General features: G+C 37.9%; 3 protein-coding genes and 1 non-coding gene across 7 annotated transcripts in view; 1 reads left to right on the top strand and 3 right to left on the bottom strand.

The window, feature by feature from the left end:
• The window catches only part of LOC128507656 (actin-binding LIM protein 3-like), a 74,661-nt gene extending 70,265 nt beyond the window's left edge, over positions 1–4,396 (top strand). For 3 of the 4 annotated variants that reach the window (XM_053478710.1, XM_053478711.1, XM_053478709.1), the window contains 3 exons: positions 370–430; positions 2,418–2,498; positions 3,052–4,396. In XM_053478710.1, the coding sequence (XP_053334685.1) occupies positions 370–430; positions 2,418–2,461 (105 nt within the window). In that variant the 3' untranslated portion in view covers positions 2,462–2,498; positions 3,052–4,396. Of the gene's footprint in view, positions 1–369; positions 431–977; positions 986–2,417; positions 2,499–3,051 lie in introns of all 4 variants that reach the window. The other variant, XM_053478712.1, reaches the window with a different exon arrangement.
• A 522-nt stretch (positions 4,397–4,918) lies between these two features.
• cct6a (chaperonin containing TCP1, subunit 6A (zeta 1)) lies at positions 4,919–12,527 on the bottom strand. Its single transcript, XM_053479218.1, has 14 exons — positions 12,267–12,527; positions 10,759–10,822; positions 10,536–10,670; positions 10,152–10,325; positions 9,486–9,589; positions 9,178–9,288; positions 8,720–8,879; positions 8,322–8,404; positions 7,617–7,713; positions 7,352–7,499; positions 6,089–6,222; positions 5,581–5,683; positions 5,403–5,475; positions 4,919–5,284 (listed from the first exon to the last, which is right to left on the bottom strand). The coding sequence occupies exons 1-14, from the start codon at positions 12,401–12,403 to the stop codon at positions 5,212–5,214; spliced, it is 1,596 nt and encodes a 531-aa protein (XP_053335193.1). The 5' UTR covers positions 12,404–12,527; the 3' UTR covers positions 4,919–5,211.
• LOC128508118 (small nucleolar RNA SNORA15) lies at positions 6,951–7,051 on the bottom strand. Its single transcript, XR_008355877.1, has one exon. It is a non-coding gene; the product is annotated as a small nucleolar RNA SNORA15 (small nucleolar RNA).
• Positions 12,528–15,290: 2,763 nt separating the features above from the next.
• On the bottom strand, positions 15,291–26,318 carry LOC128507721 (protein NipSnap homolog 2-like). Its single transcript, XM_053478796.1, has 10 exons — positions 26,184–26,318; positions 23,705–23,844; positions 23,015–23,060; positions 21,094–21,188; positions 20,919–20,989; positions 19,891–20,031; positions 19,754–19,785; positions 16,813–16,907; positions 16,650–16,733; positions 15,291–16,553 (listed from the first exon to the last, which is right to left on the bottom strand). The coding sequence occupies exons 1-10, from the start codon at positions 26,276–26,278 to the stop codon at positions 16,489–16,491; spliced, it is 864 nt and encodes a 287-aa protein (XP_053334771.1). The 5' UTR covers positions 26,279–26,318; the 3' UTR covers positions 15,291–16,488.
• Between the last annotated feature and the right edge of the window lie 90 nt (positions 26,319–26,408).

Here is a 26,408-nt window from a genome sequence, read left to right as displayed (position 1 = left end):
TTTTCAATAGGCACTGGTCATGGTCACTGTGGATCCTGTGTCTATGCATGACACACACACACACACACACACATATATATATACAATAATACACATCTGGGGGAATGTAGCACAGCCAATCCAGTAACCAAGTTGGAAGGAACCCAAAGAACTGCAGAGGAACCTGCGCAGACACAAGGAGAACGTGTGCAAAAAGTGCTTATTAAGAACACACTCGAAACACCCACATGCTTCTCCAGTGGAGTTTTAACTCTCTTAGGAGTCTCGTAATATATATAGAGAACTTCCATATTATTATTATTATTATTATTATAGCCGTAGCACTTTGAGCTCAGGATGACGTTAATGATCTGCTCTCGCTCTTTGCAGCCCCACAGTGCCGATTACTTCCACTACGACAGCAGCAATGCAGTGAACTGGGGCTTTAGAGGTACGCATGTTCTCAATCCAGCTAAATATATACACTATATGATCAAAAGTATGTGGACACCTGAACATCCGTTACAAGGACACTTTATATAGGACACAGTTTTATATATATATATATATATATATATATATATATATATATATATATATATATATATATATATAGAGAGAGAGAGAGAGAGAGAGATGTATAGATAGAGTTGTATCTGTGTGCTGTTACGTTACAGGTCTTAGAGAAGAACTCAAACGCCTAAGCTCACTAATGCTAATTGTAGAATGTGTGAATGTACAAAAATCACACACACACACACACACACATACACACACACACCAAGATCTAGTTTACAGCCTTCTCAGAAGAAAAGAGTGACGTGCAGTAAAACAAGAGGGAATAAACCTAGAATGAGATGTTCAACAACAACCTGTGGTCAGGGGTGCACATACTTTTGACTGTTTAGTGCATATGAGTATACTGAATATAAAATCTATATCAGTGTTAGAACTGATTCTTGCTTTTCTCTCTCTTTCTTTTTTTTAATCTGTTTCAGAATACAAGGTTAGCAATCACAACCTGATACTGAGGAACGCGGGAGAAGAACCAGAACTCTTTTTATTTCATGATTAAAATCCTTGACCTTGAGTGTGTACTAGATAGTGACCTTGAAAGGGGACAGAACACACTGAAGTTCAGGTTGTGTTAATTCTGCAGTGAGCAAAAATCTAAAAATGAACCAACTAGTGCCAGGAACTAGCAGACGGTAGCTTAGCTACGAATAAAATAGGCAGAGATGATGCTAAACCTCAGCTAGCTAACAACCTGCATACATGCTAGCTAGCAGCGATGTACAGTAACACAAATAACAAGTGAACTGGTGTGAGAAATTCATTCCTAGCATCAGTTATGAGAGCAAACTAGCTAGATAGCTAAATGAAAAATGTTTGTCTACATGTTTACATTTTAAGTTTATAATAAATTAAAATGCAGTGAGGCCGTGTTGAGTTTGTCCGTGCCGTTTATGGCCTGTTGTAGCTGTGTGTAGCTGTTATTAAAACCTGGCCCTCACTTTTTTTTTTACTTTCTTTTAAACATTAAGTAACAGAAACACTGTGGTATATTTTGACGCTGTGTATTTTTATTAAAACGTCCTATAGCGTGAATTACACGTTATGGCTGTAGTCAAGACCGCGGTTGTCAGGTCCAAATGCTCAAACCGACGTTGTGTACTAGCAGCATAAAGAATGTTGAACATGTCTTAGAGGTAAATGAGTTACTTCTGAGCCACGCTCCTCAAGGGATCAGCAGAGCTGAGCAACAAACCAGGGGAGGGGCTTATCTTATATGAGGTCACATTAGGTTCTAATCTAATGGGTGTGTTTTTAATAAAAAAAAGGGGGGAAAGGACAGAAAGCAGGGAATGTTTTCTTTCTCACTTATGGACTTTTGCGCCACCTAATATAAAACATCTCATGACCAGACTCAAGTCCTATGGCTACACACAAATTTATTTCTAGAGCATTTTTAACAATAAACTTTTTCACAAAGCACTTAAGATGTCTTTAATATTGTTCCTGATTTTATTTAGTGTTTTTTTTACTCGATAAAGATCGATACAGTTTTGTATAAGAGTTCAAAATATTATTAAGTTTATATATACTGTAGGTTTATAATGCAGATAAAAAAAACAGGTTAGTGTTTTATAGCCTCAGCTAAAAAGTAAATTGACGCTTTTACCATGATTGGACTTCGACATCAACACAACACAGACTATGAATAATTTTTTTTGCTTCAGAGCATGACTTTACCTGCAAGACTGCACAGCTATATTGTGAACTTCTACATAAAAGTTTGTTTATTTAACATTTACAGCAGTATCATGTACTCACGAACTGTATCAGGCAGTCAGATGCATCGTCCACATCTGGAATGAATGACATCATCATTAATTGTTAACAATTCATTGTGTCGGTCATCTTTCTGACCTTTACAGATTTATCCCTATCAGGATCTCATCGTTACTGTTCGAGGTCGTAACCAGCTTCCAGGTGACGTGGACAGGACGAGGTTAGAGGTAAATCAGTCTTATAAAACATGTCACTACTTGTCACTACATTCCTCTTATGCAACAATGATTCGTCAGTGCAAATCATATGTAATGTAATTAAATAGATAAGAAGACTGAAGTATTTTAATCCATTTGTGTAAAATCTGCAAAACGATACTTTATAGCAGCTATAAACATTCATTTCTTTAAATCTATCTTTCTCCTATTCTCTCTGTTAATTAGACAGAAAACCACAGCGTGTCATGTTACTAAGGAACCATGAAGTGTGACTCCTTTGTTCTGACAAAGCACTGACACTGGAGACTCCTTCCTCAATTAAATGTTTAACATCCCCTTAGAAAAATATTTTACTCAGATCTCACCATTCATGCAACGCTAATCACGACCTGTACAAGTCACCATGCTGTTTCCATGGCAACAACAGCATATTAGAACCAGAACATTTATATAAACCTGAACATGTTTGACCAATCAAAGTACAGAAGCATTTGAGTGTTTGCATTTTTACAAAGAGTGGTGTTTTATAAATAATATCTCATAACCATGTTCTGCTTCCAAGAGACACCTGTCCCCGGACGAGTTCTTCCAGGTGTTCGGTATGACGATGGCCGATTTCGAGCACTTGGCACTGTGGAAACAAAACGAGCTAAAGAAGCAGGCGAGGCTGTTCTAAGGAACCGAACCCGCCCCGAACCTGACCCGAGTACCTCAGGGCCGACAAACAGACAGCTCTGGAGGAAGGACGTAAACCATCCGGACCGGAGGTCTGTTCCATCAAACCAGACACGATGAAGCCTTCTACTCCACTGTGGACTGATTCACACACAAACGAGACTATGTTCAGATCCAGCCACCATCAGACAGATTAATAAATAATGAAAGACTCGCCCTTTTGTGGAATCGTTTCTGACTGAACTTTGGGTTGCAGCGTTTAGAAGAAGTATACGACAGAACATTGCCTTATTTCTGACAGAGTGGGGTTAACACCAGCAAGTGTGCTAACAGCATGGACTGATTGATATTCGTATGAACCCTGCATCGTGTCTCTGGGATTGAAGAAGGTCGTATGTCTGGAGTTCTTTCATAGCCATTACTTGTAAGAAAGCGTGTTGGAATGTGTATGTTTTGCAAAACCAAAGTCTAGCGTGTATCTAACTGTGCCATATTTACACAGGAATGATAATCGGATTGTCCTTCTTCTTCAGGTGGAAAACGAATAAGATTTATTGTATGATTGAGCAGAGTGTATATTAATGAGATATAAGGGTTGGCTTTATCAGGACTAGATGCTACTTGAATAATTTGAAACGATGTAAACTTTACGATGAAGAGACATTTATGACATTTTAAAATGTTTACTTTTAAGATTTCTAGCCATTTCTGTTTATTCCGTTTTGCCTTAATTATTAATGAAACTTTATTTACACATCAGCTGAGACTTGTTTAGCTTTCAATTTTTGATTAATACTTGGACTGGAACTGTGCGGCTTGTGGTGATTCTGGTAGATCTGTCCAACTCTTCTCTGTGATATAATACTAAACCACAACCAGTCAGAAGTTGGACTCGCCTCCTAATTCAATTATCTTCATCTTAAGTGTTTTCTACATCATAGAATAATGCTGAAGACATCCAAAGTAATCTCTGGAAAGTTTAAGTGACATTGCGATGTTTTCATGAAGCGTTCCTCCCAGCTCTGAAGATCTGGATGCTAAAATGTATGATGTTTCTTATAAATTCTCCTCGGTCCTCCTTTTCTGTGACGCTCCTCACGAGAACCAGTTTAATGGCAGGCGGTTTTGCAAGTGCATTTTTTTTTTTTTTTTTGCAGTTTTCCAAATGGACCAAGCTTCACAACAGGAAGGGGACCAACTGCAAACTTTACATTTAGTCATTTTGTGGGTCTCCAAAAAAAAGAAGAAATAGGATGTTAAGCTCATCTGAAGTTTTTCGGCTGACAAAATACCACACACACTTTAGGGGAGCTCCAAAAGCTGGGTTAACTTTTTAAAGAAACATATGGGAGCTTTAAAGTAATGGACTGTTGCTTCTCTTCCCTTAGTTACTTTATTCCATGTGTTATTTTCTAGGCTGGATGTCTTCAGTATTGTTTGACAATGTAGAAATAAAAATAATAATAAAAAAAAGTCACATTTTTATTGTACTGCTGGAACGAAGTCTCAAATTGATTTTTAAACATTGATTTTTAATCATTTTCAGTTTATAGAGAGAAACTAGTGAAAGAAATCCTGACTTTTATAGACCAAGGTATAATTAGCTAATTTAAACAAGAAATATCTGTAAAGGAATACTGTGGTCATTTTAGGTAAATAAATAAAATTTAAGTAAATAAAATGTAAGTCTAGCCAATTTCATGTGGTTTGTTCTGTCATTGTTTATATATAAATAAATAATCACGCTCAAGGTATTTCATGAACGAAAACATTTAATGGGTACAAATGAAAAAGTATGTCTGCGGTTCAGTGCTTAACAAAAATCTCATAAATAACCCAATCGACTGGAGGAACTGTGAGAGACGATGCTGACGGGAGGGGGAATGCTACCAGACATAAATTGAGCAGACGTGACGATGGCGGGTTTCTGACGCTGTTAGGACCCGGGCAGGACACCGTCAGCGCAGAACTCTGGGCATCCTGGTGCCGAACTCCAGGCCACCTACCAGCCCTTCTTCATCTCGCGGGTTTATGGTGCTCGATTGGTTTAGCCTTTGAGGGAAGACATTCCGGCTCTCATGATCTCGTCTACCAGGAGGATGTTGCTAGCGATTACCGTGCTGAAGAGAGAGGGAAAAGAAAAGGAGGCGGGTTAATGAGATCTTAGGCTGCTTATTGGATCTAGAAAATAACGGTGAAAGAATTAAAAATACTAAAGCGCATACTCGCTTTACTCACCAGGAGTGAAGGAGCTGTTTTTTAACATTGTAGTTATCCCAGATACCAGCCTCTCCAGACACCATGGGTTCACCTGAGAACACCAGAAACAGTTTGCTCAAATTTCACTCTTGATAATTTAGTCCAAAGTAATTTTTGCTAATTAAATACAGAAAAAAAAGCTGATTTCGTAACACACCTGTGCTCAGGTCCACACCAATGAGCTGGCCGGATTCTTTATACTCAGTCTGCAGCTTCACAAGAGTCTCCTGTGGATCGTAGCCGGAATTTCGAGCCAGAACCTACAACGACACACACAATACCTCAACATCTGAACACTTCATGTAGTGCACTGAACGGGAGAAATCTAGCAACTCTTATCTAGAGGCTTTAGAGGACTTGAGGGATTTTATTATCCATGTTAATTATTTTTACTCACATAAGTGTTAGACACCACTCACAACCCAAGCTTTTAATCAATGACATTTAAAAGTATAAATGACATTTTAAATCTGCAGCAATTTTAAATACACCTGCACATTAAAAACACTTACTTTAATGCAAGTATCTTGGGGGTTTTACACGTTATACACACTGTTCTACCTAAACAATTATTTTAGTCACTGTTTCCGGAAAAAAAAGCAAACATTAAGTGTGATTCTTGTAGGTAAAGTATAATTGGAGTGCATTTTTAATCTTTCTAGTACCTTTGGGATGATGAGCAGAGCGTCAGCAAACGCCTGCACGCCCAGCTGAGCTCGTCCCTTCACCTTGGCCTTGTGTTTCATCAGAGCGTCAGCCGCAGCCACCTCGAACGCTCCCGCTCCGGCTACGACGCTGCCTGTTCGGAGAAAAAAGTGCTTGCTTATTTATAACAAAGGCTTCAACAACGTTTTATAACTTTATATAAACAAGTTTGTACGGGACTGTTGTGAGGGTGCCCACTTGTGGTAGAACTTGGTAGTACGATCATCATTACAATACAAAAGTACTTGAAAAGAATCAGCATAAATTATTCTTTAATACAACACGCTTGGGTGTGGAAACAGAGCGAATTATGTTTTGTAATGGACAGCATCGGCGTAAAATTGGATTTTTTTGTATAATAAACATTTCAATATGTGACATGCGACATGGTCTGTGAGAAAAAAAGTATGCTTAACCAATTCATTAATGACCAAACCTAATAACTGAGAATAGTTTATGTTTTGTGAAATGGGACAAACTGTACTTTTTGTCTTTAGAACGGTTGTAATCAATTGAGGTGTGAATCAGAGGTAGACTACTGAATTCTTTTCAACACTGATGGTCCATTCGATAGCAGTAATGTTTATTAACTGTTTCTGCAGGTATTTAAGCATTTAAAAAAATAAATAAATGAATAAAAAGCTTTTAACAGTAAACTAAAACACTGAAATGTAGTGCAAGTTGTACTGTTGATAAATGAAGCGGCAACAAAAAACAAACAGCAGAAAGGTTGATAAGGTCTTGTAAATAAAATACGATTAAGATAAGATTATATGCTGTATAATTGTTTGCTGCTCCACTCAGATCAGTCATCACACACATTAATGTACCACTGTGAAAACGAAGAGGGAGTTAGCATAGTACTCTGGCATGGTGTCTGACTGTGTTTACTACAAAAAGAGTAAAACAGAATTCGGCCATGCGCAAACCTGTGATTATATAAACGAGATTTACACTTTATTATAACTATTATTGAGTTTGATTCATTAAAGATACGATATGCTTTAAAAAAAGTTAACCTCTCTAACACAAAACATGCATCTATTTTTGACAGCAGTGTGGTTTCGCTTTAAACACTTCCCTTTACGTTTAGAGCCAGATATTGGCCAAAACAATAATCTGTCTGAGCGGCCTTTATCTTTAACTCTTTACACCCCCTCAGTACAAATCAAAGCTCCGGTCTGTACAAAAATCATGGGGAATTTCTCAGCCTCCGCTCGTACCGTCCTCGATGGCGTTCTTGACAGCACGCAGCCCATCTCTCACGGCTTCTTTGATCTGAGTCAGCGTGTGTTTGTTTGGTCCTTTGACCAGCAGAGTCACGGAGCGTGGGTTCCCACACTTCTCGATGAACGTGTACTTCTCCTCTCCCTGTTAAACACACAAACAGTGTAACGAGTCAACCATGCTAACTCTCACTTCTGATCATCAAAGAACACAACCTGGAGCCAAACTATAACCTGAGCAGTACAGAGAGGACAAACTGACCAGCGTGTGTTCGTAGACGAGACCGGCGTGGCCCAAACACTCCGGGGTGAGATCGTCTACAGAATTCATGGCAACACCACCGCAGGCCAGAGTGAGTCTATGAGAAAAGACAAGATAGGAAAATCAAATTATCTGAACTGATAGAGTGCTATCAACGGATCTGCATAATTATCTGGTCATCCTCAAACATCCTCATGCTGTGTAATTGATTGTTTGCTGCTCCGCTCAGATCAGTGACCACATGGCAATGTACCACTGTGACAAGAGGAGAGGGAGTTAGCGTAGTACTCTGGCGTGGTGTCTGACTGAGTTTACTACAGAAAGAGTAAAACAGAATTCGGCCATGCGCAACCTGCGATTATAAAAACCAGACTTTAGTATTCATTTGTCATCACAAAGCTTGGTGTCTTTAATCATTTACACAAATCGACTGTGATACAAAATTCACGTCTTAATATGATTGGTTGAGCCTGATGCATTTTTATTCTTTTTATGTAAGTGATCAATACTGTACTCCTAAACCTACCGAATATCTAGCTTAGCTTCAACCTGCTCAAAACACATATGTTAGCTCACAGTTAGGCGAAATGTGAAACGATTGCAAATTGAGGTTGATCTGTAGTTTTCTTTAAAAGTCAAGAGAGTCTGTGTAACATGTACGATAAGAATAACTTTTCACCATCTAATTCTGCACGTGACCCGTACCTCTCCATGTTCCTCCTCTTAGCCCGACGCAGAGCCACGATGCCTTCTTTAGCCAGCGCGTCCAGAGAGAATGGATCGATCCCCTGCGCACAAAACAGAGCTCAGTCAGTCACCCCCAAAAATCACAACCCACATTTAAAAAAAAAAAAAGCATACAGTGTCCTGGTCCCATGAATACATGTAGGAAGAACGGAGCATCTTCTACTGCAGAGGTGTAGACCACATGTTACTGTAGCACAGTTCAAGACCAAGGAGAGCTACAGAAGCACCCACGGGTGTTCACTGTGCGTACGAAATATGAAGTCTTTTATTTGATAAAAAAAAAAAAAAAAAATAGTCAGGATTCAAGACTTTACCTAATACCAGTTAAACACAGACAGAAAGAAGGACAGGGTTACCTTTTGGTTGATGACCACGAAGCTCTTCTTGCTGTCAGCACAGACTTTGTTTTTCAGCTCGATGATCTTGCGAACGCGCTCCTCAATGAACTTCCTCTCCGCCTTCACCAACTTCTCTCTCTCGCCGGCGCTCTTGTAGAAGAATCCAGCATTCACCTCGCTGTGAATAAAAACAAACATACTTTTTTTACAGATGGACACCGTATTTAAAAGGTTACCATGTCTAAATAATAAACTACAGAAAAGTCCTGTATATACTGTAGGATTGATTTAATCAACTGTTAATCTTTTTGCATCGTTTATTTTTTTTTAAAAGCTCCGAAATTAAACGTCACCATACGTTAACACGAGTTAGCAGACAAATGAACCCGACGCCAGCCGGAAGCCCCGCCCGCAAAATTAAATCTATAAAATATCATACACCTACTCTACAGCAAAGAGAACCAGATCATATTTACGTTTTCTCGTATTCCAGAGAGACATTGCAGGTCAGAATGTAAGCATCTTCCACTCTCTTCTTCATATCAGGATGACGAGCCCCATGGTCCAACACCAACCCTCTGATTAACCTGAGGGATAAAAACAAGGGACAAAAATTAGCCTTTTCATTAATAACTGCTAAACCAATGTAGCTTTATTTTATAAAAAAAATAATAATAATATAATATCAGAAAATTTGTCAATTTGTCAATTGTCAATTTCACAAAATCCCAACACCACAACCTCCAAACCCATAACTTTCTGAGAACATAATCGAATCTCTTACTGTGTATCGCTGTCCGTCTTGTGTTTCATCTCCATGATCTCCACCATGTAAAGGTCAATCGGTTCGTTTGGTTTCTTGATAGCCAGCACAGCGTCCACCACAGCCTAAGGAAAAGCATACGTCAAGGGTGATTTATCAAAAAATGCCCAAATATGGAAATTAAAGTCACAACTAACCCCGCCCACCCAACAAATCACCAATATAAAAGATATTAATTTCTTTTTTTAAATAAAATCACAATCAGCTCATGGGATTAAACAAAAACATCAAGACTAAAACATAACTACACTTTTAGTAAGCTCATGTAGCGAGACTAGCATGGCGACTACATTCATTAAATAGAAACATGTTTTAGACAAAGGTTTTGTCCTGGTCCCATGAATACATGTAGTAAGAACGAGGCATCTTCTACTGCAGAGGTGTAGACCACATGTTACTTTAGCACAGTTCAAGACCAAGGAGAGCTACAGAAGCACCCATGGGTGTTTACTGTGCCTTCGTCTCACCATCACCACCATCATCACCGGCATGCACGCAGCTACTGACAGGACACTTTAAATACCATTTAATACTGATAGCAAACTATCAAGCAGCAAATTGTAGAAAAACAAAATCAACCAATTACTCCTTCGTCCTGTCATCACAAAGGACCTGGATGAGACTCACCTCAGTGAGCAGGTCAGCCAGCTCTGTGTGGACTTTGGTCCTCAGCGAGGTCCTGGCCACATTCACCAGAGTCTCACGGTCCATCTCCTTAGTGACCTTCACCTCCTCGAGCACAGCCAGAGCTTTGTCTTTCGCAGCCTCGAACCCCTCTGCAATGATCCTGGGGTGGAGGCCCTAAGCACAAAAACACCACAAATAGGATTAATAATTACAGTATTGACAACATAATTCCTTTATAATATAAACGTTCATAAACATGGCCTTTATAAACCATGTTTCTACATTAAAACAATGTTTCTACATTAATATTTAATCTCTACCTGTGTCCAGATTGGTCCAGAATAACACGTTTAATTGTACTGTAACCATATCGGTCCTACAAACCTCAGAAACGTAATTATCCGCCTGTTTCAGTAGCTCTCCGATGATAAGGACATTGGATGTGGTACCATCTCCAGTAATGTCGTCCTGCGCCGTAGCCACCTTGGCGATCAGAGAAGCCGTCGGATGCTGGATTTGCTGCGTAAAAAAAGAAACATGGAAACTGAGTCTTTAACATTAAAGCACAGTACCTTCATGAAGGTTACATTTTAACACGTGCTCTTACCATCTCATGCAACAGAACGTTGCCATCTTTAGTGAGCTTGATGTCTCCGGCACCGGACACAAGCCTGCAGAAACCAAAAGGTAAAGCAAAAGGTAAACAACAATCCCCAGTGTACTGCAAGCGTTGGAAAACCTTGTACAAAAAAAATTAATAAATAAAGTCCGATTGTCTTTATGAACCACTTTTTTCATGTGATAAGACAAAAACTGACACTGATGATGCTGATAATTCATTATAATCTGACCAAAGTGTTTTGCTGTCATTGGACCGAATAATTAACTCAGAAATAATCAGCAAGTCAGCTTTCCTGTTCGCTCAGGATCAATACAGGTAAGAAATAACATTACAGCAAAACAAGACAGCGTTATTACAGCCATTATGGTGTAAATTTGATGATTTCTAAATTAAGGGGAAAAAAATATTTAAAACTTGCACTACTATAGTTTTAAGTTTATTAAATAAAATATTTATATTAAGAAAACACACCGTTAAAATTTATTTAGTGGTCAAAGCTAAAATAAATATATTAGCTTAAACTACAAAATGTTCAAATATTTTCCCCTTCATTTAACTATTGGGTTTTTTATTGTGTTGTTAAATGTTCTTATTGAGGCGTCTCATTAAGAGAATGTTTTCCAAGATTTATCACTTAAAACTTAAAAGTTTATTCTAATATTATACTTTAGGAATTAGTTTACAAACTCATTTATTCCAGACCAGGTGTGTACTGTCCGTAATAAACTGCAGTCCAAATCACCATTTATTGTGCAGCACTGATTCAATGCAAAGAAAATTTGTACACAGTTCAGGTATTTATGAATTAGTTAAATCATAGGTAAAGTGTTTCCAATGTTAATTAAAGAAAAGTAGAGGCAGTAATAATAATAATAATCTGCAGGAAATAATCCTGAAAATAGGGCGGAAGACAGAATAATGCAGGAAATAAGAAATGATTAACTTATTACAACCACAATTTTAGGTAATAAGGATCAATGCTAACACAATGTGCTTAGACGAGTCTTTTATTGAGGTTGAAGTTAAACGAAAACTCGAGATTTCTTCCAGTTTATTCTCGAACAGCCGGGTCTCAGACACACAGCTAAATTAGCTCAGATGCTAGTCACAAACCATGTGGATCAGATTTAGTGCAAACTAGCTAAGCTAAAATAGGCCGAGCTAAGATAGCTAACTAAATATCCAGTTAAACCACCGAGTTAGTATGGTGATTTCCTATCACTACAACTAAACACCGTTTTAAATCGCAGAAAATACATAAAAATTATTCACAATGACTAGGTATAATACTTCACTAGCTAAACCAACAGGCTGCAAATCCCAAATTGTGTTGCGTTTAACCCAAAAGTGTACTATAAAGCACTACAAAGGGAGCAACAGCAGGGTTACAGCGCCATATTTAGTGCGCATGTACACTGGAGCAGAAGTCGATTGGGGTGCGGCCCGCGCTAAACTGCGCATGCGCTCCCCCCGCGCAGGCCTTAAGTACTCACATCTTCATGGTTCCTTTCGGTCCGAGATTACTCTTCAAGACATCCTGCAGTCCCCGAGCCGCGCTGATGTTCACGGCAAGGGCCGCCTGAGCCCTCGCCACTTCAGCTTTCGGGTTAAGTGCCTTTACAGCAGCCATTGTATTGCGCCACGGCCTAGTGGAAGAGGACCGGAGAGCGGCTCCACAGCTCGAATCAGGCCGGTTACTGAGGCTAGCGGAGAGAAAGAGAGAGAGCTAACGGCTAGCCGGGCTTCCAGAAAGCTCTAAGCACGCGCTCTTTTGGTACAGCCTTCAGTGCATTCTGATTGGTTGAATAATGCGTCACGCAAACACGCAGCGCTGATTGGCTAATAGGCATGTCTGTCATTTGTGCACGACGGTGGTGATGGCGAGATGGAGCATCGTTCTACTGTCACCTAGTGGCCAAGTTCTGTGTAACAGAATATACACAATACTGTATACACACATACAGGTGCATCTCAATAAATTAGAATATCATCAAGAAGCTTATTTATTTCAGTAATTCAGTTCAAAAAGTGAAATTCATATTATAAAGATTTATTACACACAGACTGATATATTTTAAGTGTTTATTTTCTGTATTTTTCATACATATATGTGTGTGTACACACACATTCAAGTGTTAATAGGTGTAGGGCAGCTTATCCTGTATACAGGGTCGCACGGGGCCTGGAGCCTATCCCAGGAGACTAAGTGGGGTACACCCTGGACGGGGTACCAATTCATCACAGGGCACACACATACAGTGGTGTGAAAAACTATTTGCCCCCTTCCTGATTTCTTATTCTTTTGCATGTTTGTCACACTTAAATGTTTCTGCTCATCAAAAACCGTTAACTATTAGTCAAAGATAACATAATTGAACTCAAAATGCAGTTTTTAAATGAAGATTATGTTATTCAGGGAGAAAAAAAACTCCAAATCTACATGGCCCTGTGTGAAAAAGTAATTGCCCCCCCTTGTTAAAAAATAACTTAACTGTGGTTTATCACAGTTAAAAGTTCAATTTCTGTAGTCACCCTCAGGCCTGATTACTGCCACACCTGTTTCAATCAAAAAATCACTTAAATAGAAGCTACCTGACACAGAGAAGTAGACCAAAAGCACCTCAAAAGCTAGACATTATGTCAAGATCCAAAGAAATTCAGAAAAAAATGAGAACAAAAGTAATTGAGATCTATCAGGCTGGTAAAGGTTATAAAGCCATTTCCAAAGCCTTGGGACTCCAGCGAACCACAGTGAGAGCCATCATCCACAAATGGCAAAAACATGGAACAGTGGTGAACCTTCCCAGGAGTGGCCAGCCGACCAAAATTACCCCAAGAGCGCAGAGACAACTCATCCGAGAGGCCACAAAAGACCCCAGGACAACATCTAAAGAACTGCAGGCCTCACTTGCCTCAATTAAGGTCAGTGTTCACGACTCCACCATAAGAAAGAGACTGGGCAAAAACGGCCTGCATGGCAGATTTCCAAGGCGCAAACCACTTTTAAGCAAAAAGAACATTAAGGCTCGTCTCAATTTTGCTAAAAAACATCTCAATGATTGCCAAGACTTTTGGGAAAATACCTTGTGGACCGACGAGACAAAAGTTTAACTTTTTGGAAGGTGCGTGTCCCGTTACATCTGGCGTAAAAGTAACACAGCATTTCAGAAAAAGAACACCATACCAACAGTAAAATATGGGGGTGGTAGTGTGATGGTCTGGGGTTGTTTTGCTGCTTCAGGACCTGGAAGGCTTGCTGTGATAGATGGAACCATGAATTCTACTGTCTACCAAAAAATCCTGAAGGAGAATGTCCGGCCATCTGTTCGTCAACTCAAGCTGAAGCGATCTTGGGTGCTGCAGCAGGACAATGACCCAAAACACACCAGCAAATCCACCTCTGAATGGCTGAAGAAAAACAAAATGAAGACTTTGGAGTGGCCTAGTCAAAGTCCTGACCTGAATCCTATTGAGATGTTGTGGCATGACCATAAAAAGGCGGTTCATGCTAGAAAACCCTCAAATAAAGCTGAATTACAACAATTCTGCAAAGATGAGTGGGCCAAAATTCCTCCAGAGCTCTGTAAAAGACTCGTTGCAAGTTATCGCAAACACTTGATTGCAGTTATTGCTGCTAAGGGTGGCCCAATCAGTTATTAGGTTCAGGGGGCAATTACTTTTTCACACAGGGCCATGTAAGTTTGGATTTTTTTTCTCCCTAAATAATAAAAACCATCATTTAAAAACTGCATTTTGTGTTTACTTGTGTTACCTTTGACTAATAGTTAAATGTGTTTGATGATCAGAAACATTTAAGTGTGACAAACATGCAAAAGAATAAGAAATCAGGAAGGGGGCAAATAGTTTTTCACACCACTGTATATACACACTCACACCCTCAGTCACACACTACATGTCTAACCTGCATGGACTGTGGGAGGAAAACCGCCAACACGCAATCTCCATGCACACAGACCCGAGGCCGGAATCGAACCCTCGACCCTGGAGGCCACCGTGACGCTAGCCTACTAACAAAAAAAGTGTATATGTATATGTGTGAAGAATAAAATAGCAGAACATTCTGTATGTAGTGTGTCTGTCTAAAACATCCACTGTGCAAAGAAATTTTGTGCACATAACTGTTCTTTTTTTTTTTTTTCAAAACAATTGCTGTGTAACAAGTGTGATGGTACTTTTTTTTTTTTTTTTAAAGGAAGAGGACCGGATACAGCTCATGATTACAGCCCAGAGTTGTGTGCTGATTGGATTAGTGGGACATTCATGTAGATCAGCTTTTTGAAGAATTTTATTATAGAGGTATATGAGATACATATGTTTATGATATGAGATATACTATTAGAAACATATGCCTAATGCCATTTCAAAAGGACATTTGTTCACCTGCGTAGTAATGTATTTTTGTTTGTTTTTTTGCATGAGGAAAGAAATAAAATCTTGTCCTGTTTTCCTTCAATGTAAACATAACTCGAGGCACCAGAAACACAAACAATCCGTAGTTCAATCATAAATTTATTTCAGTATGTACAGCTAATCTTCTCAGAGCAGTGGATATTAAATAAAACCACATTAAATATTAGGTATGAATTCATTCATCATCCAGACAGAATCTCTGAGTAGAACAACAGCTTGTGAGGTTTGTCAGTTCTCCTGAAGTCGAAGGTTTTCTCATAAATTCATTGACGATGTGATGAAACAAAAGACGTGGCGACGATTCGTTTGTCTGATCGATGACCTGAAACGGACAAACACCACAGCCGCAAACGAAAGAAAATAAGGTGAAATTTATTGGACTGACATAAATGAGACTCACTTTTAAGGAGAAGACGTCGCACTTGAACCATTTTCACTTTCGTATCTCTTCCAATCTAGTTTATAAATTCCAGCGCATTTCTCACATCTACAACCAGCATCTGGCAAACTGAGTTCATTTTATTTTATTATTCTGTTATAACCTCACTATATACTCAATTTATGCATTTCTTTTAGACATATATTTCTGCATACAAGTCTCTCACTACCTGTAATAAATCACACACACACACACACACCCCTTCAGTTTCTATTACAGATCCATTACTTCCTGTTATAAAACTGAACTACAGTAAATATGAAGACAAGAAAGTTCCAGATCAGGATATTTTAACCGGAGTCTCCTCCAAACGTATGCGCGCGCACACACACACACATAATAACAAAAAAACAAGCATACTGGAAGTTTTTTTTTTTAAATAAACATCTCAAAATAAAGTAAGAGTCAAAACATCCTGACTAGATTTGAAAGAAAACATTGCCAATTTGTTATGATGTGAACAACACAAGTGATGTAACCGCTGTATCCATGGTAACAAGAAATAACTGGAGAATCAAACAAAAGCAAATCATTGTGGGAGATTTTATATCAAAAAAAAAAAAAGATTTAGAGTTCTAGAGTTCTGCATCTGTTCAGAGTTAAGTTCTGTTTTGTTGAGAGATTTGGATCAAAATGGCCGCAGTTTCTAATCAGACATACATAAGGAAATGTAAGTAAAAATAAAGGAAAAAAAAAAAGTTACAATGCTACAAATTTTAAGTTGTTTTTTTTTTTTACCCCCCTCCCAAAACACAGCGGTGCAAAATCTGACTGAATCTCGGTTTGTGATCCGTTTTTAAAAACGCTTTGATTTGTAGCTTTCTGTCGGGGTCGTCACGGCGACGCTACTTCAGGGGTGAAGTGCTCAGCGGAATCATTATTCTCGATTCCATGTGCTGAATCAGTGGAACTAATGATGACAAGGAAAAGAAAAAAAAAGACAGAAGTGTTAAAGATTTGGGATTCACGTTCCATTTTTAAAGTATAGACCAAGTCGGAGACTCACCTGTGTAGTAGACGACTTCGTCCCAACCTTCATGCTGCCAGGCTGCGTTTCTAGTCTGCTCCCTCGACTGCAGGTCTTTATACGCTGAAAGGAGCGGACAGGTGAAAGAGATTAGACAGTGTTTTATACTCGTTATATATTAGTTGATCTCGGGCGCACTCACCCCACAGGTGATGTACCATGTACAAATTCCCGATCTGAGAGAAAAAGCCTCCCACGGCCTCGTTGTTCTGCTGTCGGAGCTCAATAGCCCGAGCCCTGGAAATACATCACAGACAGATTTATTGTCTGACCTGCAGTAATGGGACTCTGACATGATACTGGGGCTGAAACGATTTCTTTGAGTAATTCGATTACAAAAAATGCTCGAGGCAAAATCTTCTGCCTCAAAGCTCCTTTTAATTTTTTTGGGCAAAAAAAATTTTGCTCAATTATTTGTTTGGCGTGACACAGCGCGCTTCCGAATGCAAGCCGCCAGTAAAAACCGCCAAAGAAGAAACGCTTACGTCACCGAAAAAAGGGGAAGGAGACGCAAACAGTTAGATGTGTATTGATTTGAGGGAGCATTCTGTTGTGGGCTGCAAAAAGGAAAGTGAGCGATAAAATAATTAACGAGCCAACAGAAAAAGAAAACGACAGAAATTGTCAGTAAAGGCTTATGTTATGCCTGACCTGTAAATTTAAAAACTTTTAGTCCTTAAAGTTAAGTTGCACAACTTAGTGTTTTTGTATAATTCTTTATTTTAATGTGTGTTATGCGCTAAAATGCTCCCCTTCCACGAATTGCCCCCCCTACATGATCTCTATCAAATATATTAGGACACCACAATCAAAAATTCATATTATTATTATCAAATATATTATTATTATTATTATTATCAAATATATTATTCCTATTATAATTAACCCTGGGCACGTGACAGACTAATGAACGAAAATTAAGACACGTAATACAAATCCTCATATAATGTTTATTTTGTGGCACATTTATTTTGCAGGTGTTTGTCATGTAATACAAAAATGTTTAAACTAAAAAAATATTGTTTATGATGAAAAATTACACCAAACGATTTTTATTATAAAATAAGCTAAATAAAAATATACAGATTGTATATGAAAAAGATATATAATTTATATATTTGTAAAAAAAAATTATATTGCTTATTTTATAATCAAATTCGTTTGGTGCAATTTGTAAATCATAAACCTATGAATTTATGTTCTAATATAATATTTGATAGAAATTAAGTTGGGGGGGGGGCAGGGAGGCATTTTAGCGCATAACAGTGTGCCCGAGTTTTAAAATAAGAATGTATGGCACTGTAATGCACTTAATTCATCTCAGTCAAGCTATTTCCTTGTTTTGTGAATAATGACAATGTTTATTTTTAATGAAATATGCATTTAAAATATAGAAATTAAGTTTTTCTAAAATAAAACCCAATTAATCTTTGTTTCTCTTATATATTTTACATTGCTGTTTAATTAAGCAAAATGTAATTTTATCTGACTACTCGATTAATTGATTAAATCTTTGGTAGAATACTCGATTACTAAAATGTTCGATAGCTACAGCCCTACATGATACTAAAATCCGTTCGAGGTGATCGGATCAAAAATTGGCCAGCACTAATCGTTCAGAGTCAGGTGTTTAGTCAGTAAAGGAACGGAAGATGTGTTTTCATCTTAATCGCTGATCCGAGATCATCAATGACGTGTTCTCAGGCAACATCCAATCAGAGGTGGTGCAGAAATAGTCTGGAGAACTGGACCAGTGTTATTTAACGTTATTTATCAAATTTTGCTTGTAGCACACAGTAAAACTGCAGTCGACCCCCTAAAATTCGCAGGGATTTTGTTACTAGAGCATCACGAATTGTGAAAAACCGGATGGATGGTCAAAGAATGTTTTTTTTTTTTTAAAGCATGCCTATTTTTATCATTTAAACCCTAAATATGCTCCCAAAACACTTTAATTATATTTCAAACTCCGCTTAATACATTCCCCTTAAAAAAAAAAAAAAAAATATATATATATATAAATAAAGGTAAACCTGTACACTGTACAGTGCTGTGGTGTCCCCTGCATTGCTAGAATATTAAACACCGCTGTTAAACCTATATATATTGTAATTCATGCGAGCATGTTTTCTTTGGTATCAGTACTGTAGGGTAAATACGGTAATAATTCACCGTCCCAAGCCACGTTTTCGTGGTTCACTTTGCGGGGGTCGACTGCATCTATGAACAATCGTCGCTACCCTTGCCTTTATTATACCAAAATTGATGGCTGTTTAGTGCCTTTACAAAGCCCATACTTATACTTTAGCTCCACCTTCAGCACCTTGTTTTTAACCTAACAAACAATGTCAAAGCGTATTAGAAACAGGGATTGGGGGGTTGGCATCAATTTAAATCCGTATCACGTTTACAGCAAAAATTGTGAAAATAGGAACCAAGCTTTGATGAACAAATCTGGGCCAGCTACAATTTAGTCAAGAAGCTCAACAGGGGCTAAATATAAGCACTTTATTAATTTGAAGGGTTTCTTGGTATGGGCTAATGATTTGTAAAACTTTTATACATCACAAGACAACATTTTAACATCTTACGTCCTCCCTGCTACAGTAACTTCCCCTGACACGTGTGCTGAATAAGACTTACCTTAAAACAGGCTGCGCTAAAATGTCTGTCGTCAGCAAATCACCAGATTTATTTATGATACAAATTTTGTTGCATTAAATCAGATCGGCATACAGACATGCAGAATCGAATGATTTTAAAGCACATAGCTCACAAAATTATTATTATTATTATTATTATTTTGCAGGCAATAACTTCTGAGTATTGAGGATTACGGCAAGCAAACAACGACCAAATTGGCTTTAATTTCTTTTAGATTCTATTTCAATTTGTGACAATTTGTTCAATTTGTGACCTGAGGCGTGTTACCCTGCAGTTTCAAATTTCAGCAGCTGTAGAGGCAATGATAAAACCAGTTCCGAAAGTTAAACAGTCGCCAACGTGTTACTGTAAAAATAAAATAAATAAATAAATCATGAATGTAATAAATCAGATTTCATTTTACTATTCAATTTTCTTACCAGTAATTTCCCCACTCGATCATCGTTCCAGGCTAGAAGAGAAAACATCTATAAGTGTTCAGTCACTCTATAAATAAATAATGCAATGTTCTAATGTAGAACGTGTGAAAGCTCTAAACATGTGACGTTCTTTGTACCCGGAGCTGGTAGGATCTGAGTTCGTATATGTGGGGCCCGTCTCTGGGCACAGGCTCGTTCCAGAAGCTGAACTCAAGCAGCAGCTGATTTCTACGAGACAGCAGCATCTTTCCTCGCTTCTCTCTGTACTCCATAAACTCCTGACAACATACACATGAAAATAACATTTTCTCATAACAGTCAATTCGATTTGATTTAATGTTTCGGCTTCGTCATTTAACGTAATTTAGTAAGTGACGTCCCAAGTTTTTAGAAGGAATAAAAACTAAGAAAATAATGATGATAAAAGCCATAAATAAAATGATAATAAATTTATTACATAAATAGAAGGATAGTGCTCAACCCTCAACTGATCAGTGTGAACGGAAAAAGATCAGAGATAATTATATTGGGGGGGGGGGGGGGGGAGGTTATGTGACCTGATGAGTCCAGATTGAACCTATTCCATTCCAGAGTGATGGGCGTGTCAGGGTAAGAAGGGAAGGACATGAAGCGATGCTCCCATCATGCATAGTGTCCACTGTACAAGCCTCAGGAGACAGTGTTATGATCTGGGGTTGATCAGTTACTCAGGTCTAGACTCAGTAACGTTATGGGGCAATAAAATGAAGTCAGCTGACCACCTGAATGTACTGAATCATCAAGTTATCGCATCTAAGGGGTTTTTAGGACATATTCCAGTTATTAAATGTTAAAGAGTGGCTCTGGGAGCATGAGGAATCATTTTCTTACATGACCAGGACATCACAGATTTGTGTTCATTCAAACGCACAAGGATTATGTTTACAGGATAAATCTACTTTTTTAAATCGGGGTAATTTATTTCAGCTCCTGGGTGTAAAAAGTTTAAATAAAACCTTGTGGTATAATATGTAATTGTAAAATAGTAAATATCCAATAATATAATTAACTAAATAAGTAAAATGACTAAAGTCAACGATAATACAGTCATCATGGGAAAGCTTAAATGGAGGTTTCATAATGCATGAAAGTTAGTGTAGTGACTCTGTAGACCCCTGTCACACACCTTATTCTTCTTAAGCTTGTTCATGACATCAGTCAGGGCGGGATAGCCTCCTCTGTATCGCCAAAGATGCACTGCGAGGAACAAAACAGAAAAAAATGTGTGATATTTGCAAACCTATTAAAATGAAACAAATATACGGTAGGAAGGAAATTTTTTTTTAATCTGATCCAAGCACCTGCTTGATCCTGCTCTCCATACCAGGTGTTCCAGGTGCCCACCAACTCACACGAATAGTCAGGGTTGGCATGGATAGATGGCAAGACTTGTTCGCTGTGTGTGCAGAAACAATTATTACACATTAATAAAAATATTTGGGCATATGAAGCTAGACAGCTCTATGAACACACATTTACAACACACCTTTTTAATAAAATAACTTAAATTAATAACTACTTAGCACTTAGCTTAAAGCTTTTTAGAGTGTGTTACGCTGATGTGCATGTAGAACTAAAGCAAGGTGTTTCAAAAATATTATCCAAGAACTCCAAAATTTTTCCCAAAAGCACAAGTTAAAGGTGTAAATTATACATCTGATCAAAGTAGGGCTAAAACGATTCCTCGAGTAACTGTATTACAAAAAATGATCGAGGCAAAATCTTCTGCCTTAAAGCTTCTTTCAATTAATTTTAACAGCTTGCGTTATGTTTTTGCGCAATTATTCGTTTGGCGTGACACAGCGCACTTCCGGATGCAAGCCGCCAGTAAACACTGATGAAGAAAAAGCGCTTGCGTCACCTAAAAAAACGGAAGAAGAAGCAAATAGTTAGCTGTGTATTAATTTGAGGGAGCGTTCTGTTGTGGGCTGTAAAATGGAAAGGAGCGATAAAATTATCAGCGAGCCAAGAGAAAAAGAAACCAGCAAGAAAAAACGACAGAAATTGTCAATAAAGACTTATGTTATGCCTGAGCTGTAGATTTTTAAACTTTAAATTCTAAAAGTTAACACGAAGTGTTAATGTGTGTGTTATGCGCTAAAATGCCCTCCTGCCACGAATTGCCCGCCGTACATAATCTCTATCAAATATATTAGGACACCACAATCAAAAATTCATATTATTATTATCAAATATATTATATTATTATTATTATTATCAAATATATTATTACTATTATAATTAACCCTGGGCACGTGACAAATTAATACACGAAAATTAAGACACGTAATATAAATTCTTACATAATGTTTATTTCGTGGCACATTTATTTTGCAGGTGTTTGTCATGTTAAACAAAAATGTTTACACTAAATAAATATTGTTTATGATGAAAAATTACACAAAACTATTTTTATTATAAAATAAGCTATATAAAAATATACACGTTGTATATGAAAATAACAATTTATATATTTTTTCCCTATACAACATGTCTTTTTTATATTGCTTATCTTATAATCAAATTCGTTTGGTACGATTTGTAATTGGTAAATCATAAACCTATAAATTTATGTTCTAATATAATATTTGATAGAGATTATGTATGGGGGGGCAATTCTTGGCAGGGAGGCATTTTAGCGCGTAACAGTGTGCCTTAGTTTTTTTGATACTTAAGTCATTTGAAAGAACTTTTTTTTAAAATAAGAATGTAGGGCACTGTAATGCACTTAACTCATCCCAGTCAACTTTAAGCTATTCCTTGTTTTGTGAATAATGACAATTTTTATTTTTGATAAAATGTTGTATGCATTTAAAAAATAAAAGTAGATTTTTCTTAAAAGAAAACCAATAAATCTTTGTTTCTTTTATATATTTAACATTGCTGTTTAATTAAGCACAGTTAAGTACATTTTATCCGATTACTCGATTAATCAATTATTATTATTATTATTATTATTTTATTACTCGATTAATCAAATTTAAATTTTGGTAGAATACTCGAGTACTAAAATATTCGATAGCTACAGCTCTAGATCAAAGCAGTATTAGTAGTAGTAGTATCATTAACAAAGAAAAAAATTTATTAATCACTCAGAATCTGCAGAAAGGTCTAGAGAAAAAAATAATAATGATTAAATATGAATCAAATTTGGATTTGTTAGGAAAAATTTATGAAAACACCAACTACTTCACAGCACCATCTCAATATGGATGATCTTACCAAAGTTTGTTATAATCATCAAGGCACTCTGGCTTGACATTGTGAACTGTAAAAGAAAGGCATGTTATGCACAGCAATAAACCGTGACCTCGACTGACTCAAGGAACAAATCTGAACGTTACTCTACTGTAATCTTGCCGAGCAAACAATGCAACCAGTTACACACTAGGCTTGTGCGATATTAATGGTTTAATGGCTATCCAGTGACGATTCTAGCACATCAACTTATGCCCAATATATTTCCCGTATGTCTTAAGCTGTCAATATAAGGTATCAATCGATGTTATTCCCTTTACTCGTCAGCTTTTAACGGTATGGCTGATCAGCGTATAAATACTCAATTGTGATGGGATACTATATTATTTATTTAAACACACTAAGCAGATTAACATTAAATTATTTTGGCCATGTTGATATAAACATGGACTGTTATGCATAATTTTTTTCCTCCCCCTCAGAACATTTTTAAAAAATCCACCACCCAGGTGAGCTCTCGTAACCCTCTCCTCCTAGTAATCAACCCCTGACTCCAGGGCTGGTAAAATATCAGAACACTCTGTCCTCTTATACAATAAAAAAAATATTAAAAGAATATATAGAATCCTGATTTTTTTTTTTGTTAAATATACAATAATAAATATCGCACAAGCCTATGAGACAGGAGTGTTGTGCAAATTAAAGTGAACGTACACTGAATTTTATACAGGTTTTGCTCTTCTTTCTTGGCCAGCAGGTGAGAGTGTGCATCCTTCCTGGGGTCGACTTTCCGCACAAAGAGAGACTTGAACCAGCTGTCCTCACGGTTTCGGTTCGAGGACGCAGACAGGGTTCTGTGAAGGAAGAGAAAGATTGATAAACTGTAAGGAAACGGCTAAGTGAGAGGGTCTAAGATACTCTGTGAACAAAGTGATATTTCAATAAGTGATCACATCATGGAGCCTAAGGATGTGTGCATTCACACCTTACATGCCAATAAAAATAATCTCTGGTGCGGTTATTTTGTTTGTGTAGTTCATGTGAAGAAGTGTAACCACTTCCGTCTGGACCTTACAAGCGAGCCAAGACCACTTGAAAGGGTGGGTCCATTTACAAACGAGCTCTGGTGCAATTTGATCGAAATGTGAACTCACCACGAACCAAAGATACGCAAACAGCAAATTTGCTTTTCCAGCGTTATCTGATAATGATGACTGAACCTGAGAAGTTTGTATCTCAGTTAGTTAGTACGACACTGTAAAAGTTTCAAAGGCTGTCGAAATTAAGCATTTCACTACATTTCGTACTGTGTATGAGACAAATAAAATTTGAATTAGAATTTGATTAAATACCCAAGAGCATTAATAAATTTAACACTGTCCAAAGGAATCTCCTCCAGATGCAAAAGAGGAAAGAGTCTATCAAAAGATTAAAAATTGCTGCTTGTCTTTTATTTTCTTTCTTTCTTTTTTTTTCTGTGGTAGGGGTCGGCCCTGGTGACTGCCTGGATAAAAGCTTGTCGTGAAATAAAACCACATTCGCACTAGCAACTGTTTGATTCGTCATCTGGAGCTTTGTATTGTTTTAAGTGTATAATGCAGTGATAGGGAGGAAAAATAGATTCAGTTATGAACTGTGGTTCTTTTGCGTGTCTTGTATGCCCACACTGGGGATACTACAAAATAGAGACGCACCAGTCGATCAGCTAGAAACTGGAACTAGCTGATCAGACACAAGCTCGGATATAACAGATTCTGCTCAAAGTGCAAAAGCTACAAAGTGGCGCAACAGAAAAGCATTTTCATGCCGTTACAACACACAATAAAAACTTAAGGCAGTAAAGGCAGTAAAGCGTCACTTTCTTATAATCCTAAAGGTGGCGTTTTAAACTATTCCCACACTGGCATCCTGTGTGGTAGGAATGAATTATTTGCTTAGTTTGTATAGAATTAAAAAAAGTATTGTGGATAACAGATATACATGCTGCTCAAAAACAATGTTTATTTTATTAATTTTTTTAAGTTAAATGTTAAACTCCTGCATTTGAAATTAGGTTGTACTTTTTAAATGCTGTGCTTGGGACAGGCTACATTTAATTACTCACGTTCAGTGAAGTTCTGGAATCAAGATAAGTTATGGGTTAAGGTTTAAGCCAGGTATTCAGGGTTTTTTTTCCTTCTGCTTCTTCATTGTACAGTACTTCGGTTGTTGTTGTTTTTTAAACGTGCTATAAATAAATTTCACTTGACTTCTATAAAGCTTTTACATTATAACTTTTCTTCCTCCAAATATGTTTATATAACAAAATCAGAAGAAAAAAAAAACCTGGATATGTAGAAAATAGCGATACTTAGAGAATCGTGATAAACAAATCGGCACAGAGATATCGAGATGATATTATATCTGGTGTAACGTTACAGGTTGTAAACATCTTTTTATCAGATGGTGAAAACACCACCGTATATCACTTACACACCTTTTGGTGCGATGTTGAAAACACCAGTGTGAACGCAAAGTGAACCAGGACCAATGTACGATTCACTTTGTGTTCACACTGGCATCTTCAACATCGGCCCCAAAGATACATGAACTACAAGTGTGAACACACCCTAACGTGTCAGTTTTTTACCTATTGTCTGTCTCTCCCAAACACCCACACACACTTACTCAGCCTCTCTCTTTCTTCCCTTTTCCTTGACAGCTGCCATGACACTGCTGAACTTCTCCTGTAAGTTACTGCATTAAGTCACATGTACACACACATGTGCTCCTGGATATTATCATACACACACTTTAAAACTCTCCCTGGTCACAAAAACATACTTTTTCTTCTTTTTAGAACATGACTTAACATGACGTGACCTTGAACTCCACAGCTAGTGGCCAGTGCTGGTTCTTTAATGTCCTGCGACACAAAAACAGCCCTTTTTTTCATTATCTTTAAGTTTTATAAATGCTTCCTTTAGACTAAATGAGCCGCACTGCTGCTGAAATGTGAGCGAGGACACCTGTGTAAATCTCCTCAGGGAAACGCACGAGCTTCACGAACCATTGAAAGGAATGTGAGCTCGCTAGCTAAACCTGCTAGCTGCTAAGCGTAAACACGAAATAAACCGCCCTCGGTAACACGGGATAAATTGTTTAGAGCCGCAGTGGGAATTTAGGGTCGTAGTACTCCAAGCTCAGGGCTCACCTGATGGTCACAGCCGCATGCTGTGTGTGCCTCAGCCCGTTGTTGGCCCGCTGCAGGCTCTTCCCCAGGCTCTGAAGGACTCGGGCCGCCGCCATCTTTACTCAGTGTCGGTTAACCGCCGCTCGCGCTACATAACTGCAGCATGCACTGGTGATGACGTTCCACATTCCACCGCTAGATGTCAGCAGAGGGGCGAGGAAGCAATGTTCCCGCCATAATCTCACT

This window comes from Clarias gariepinus, chromosome 19 (genome assembly GCF_024256425.1).
Source record: "Clarias gariepinus isolate MV-2021 ecotype Netherlands chromosome 19, CGAR_prim_01v2, whole genome shotgun sequence".
NCBI lineage: Eukaryota > Metazoa > Chordata > Actinopteri > Siluriformes > Clariidae > Clarias > Clarias gariepinus.
Note: the sequence above shows the minus strand (reverse complement) of the source record. Positions and strands in the feature narration are given on the sequence as shown.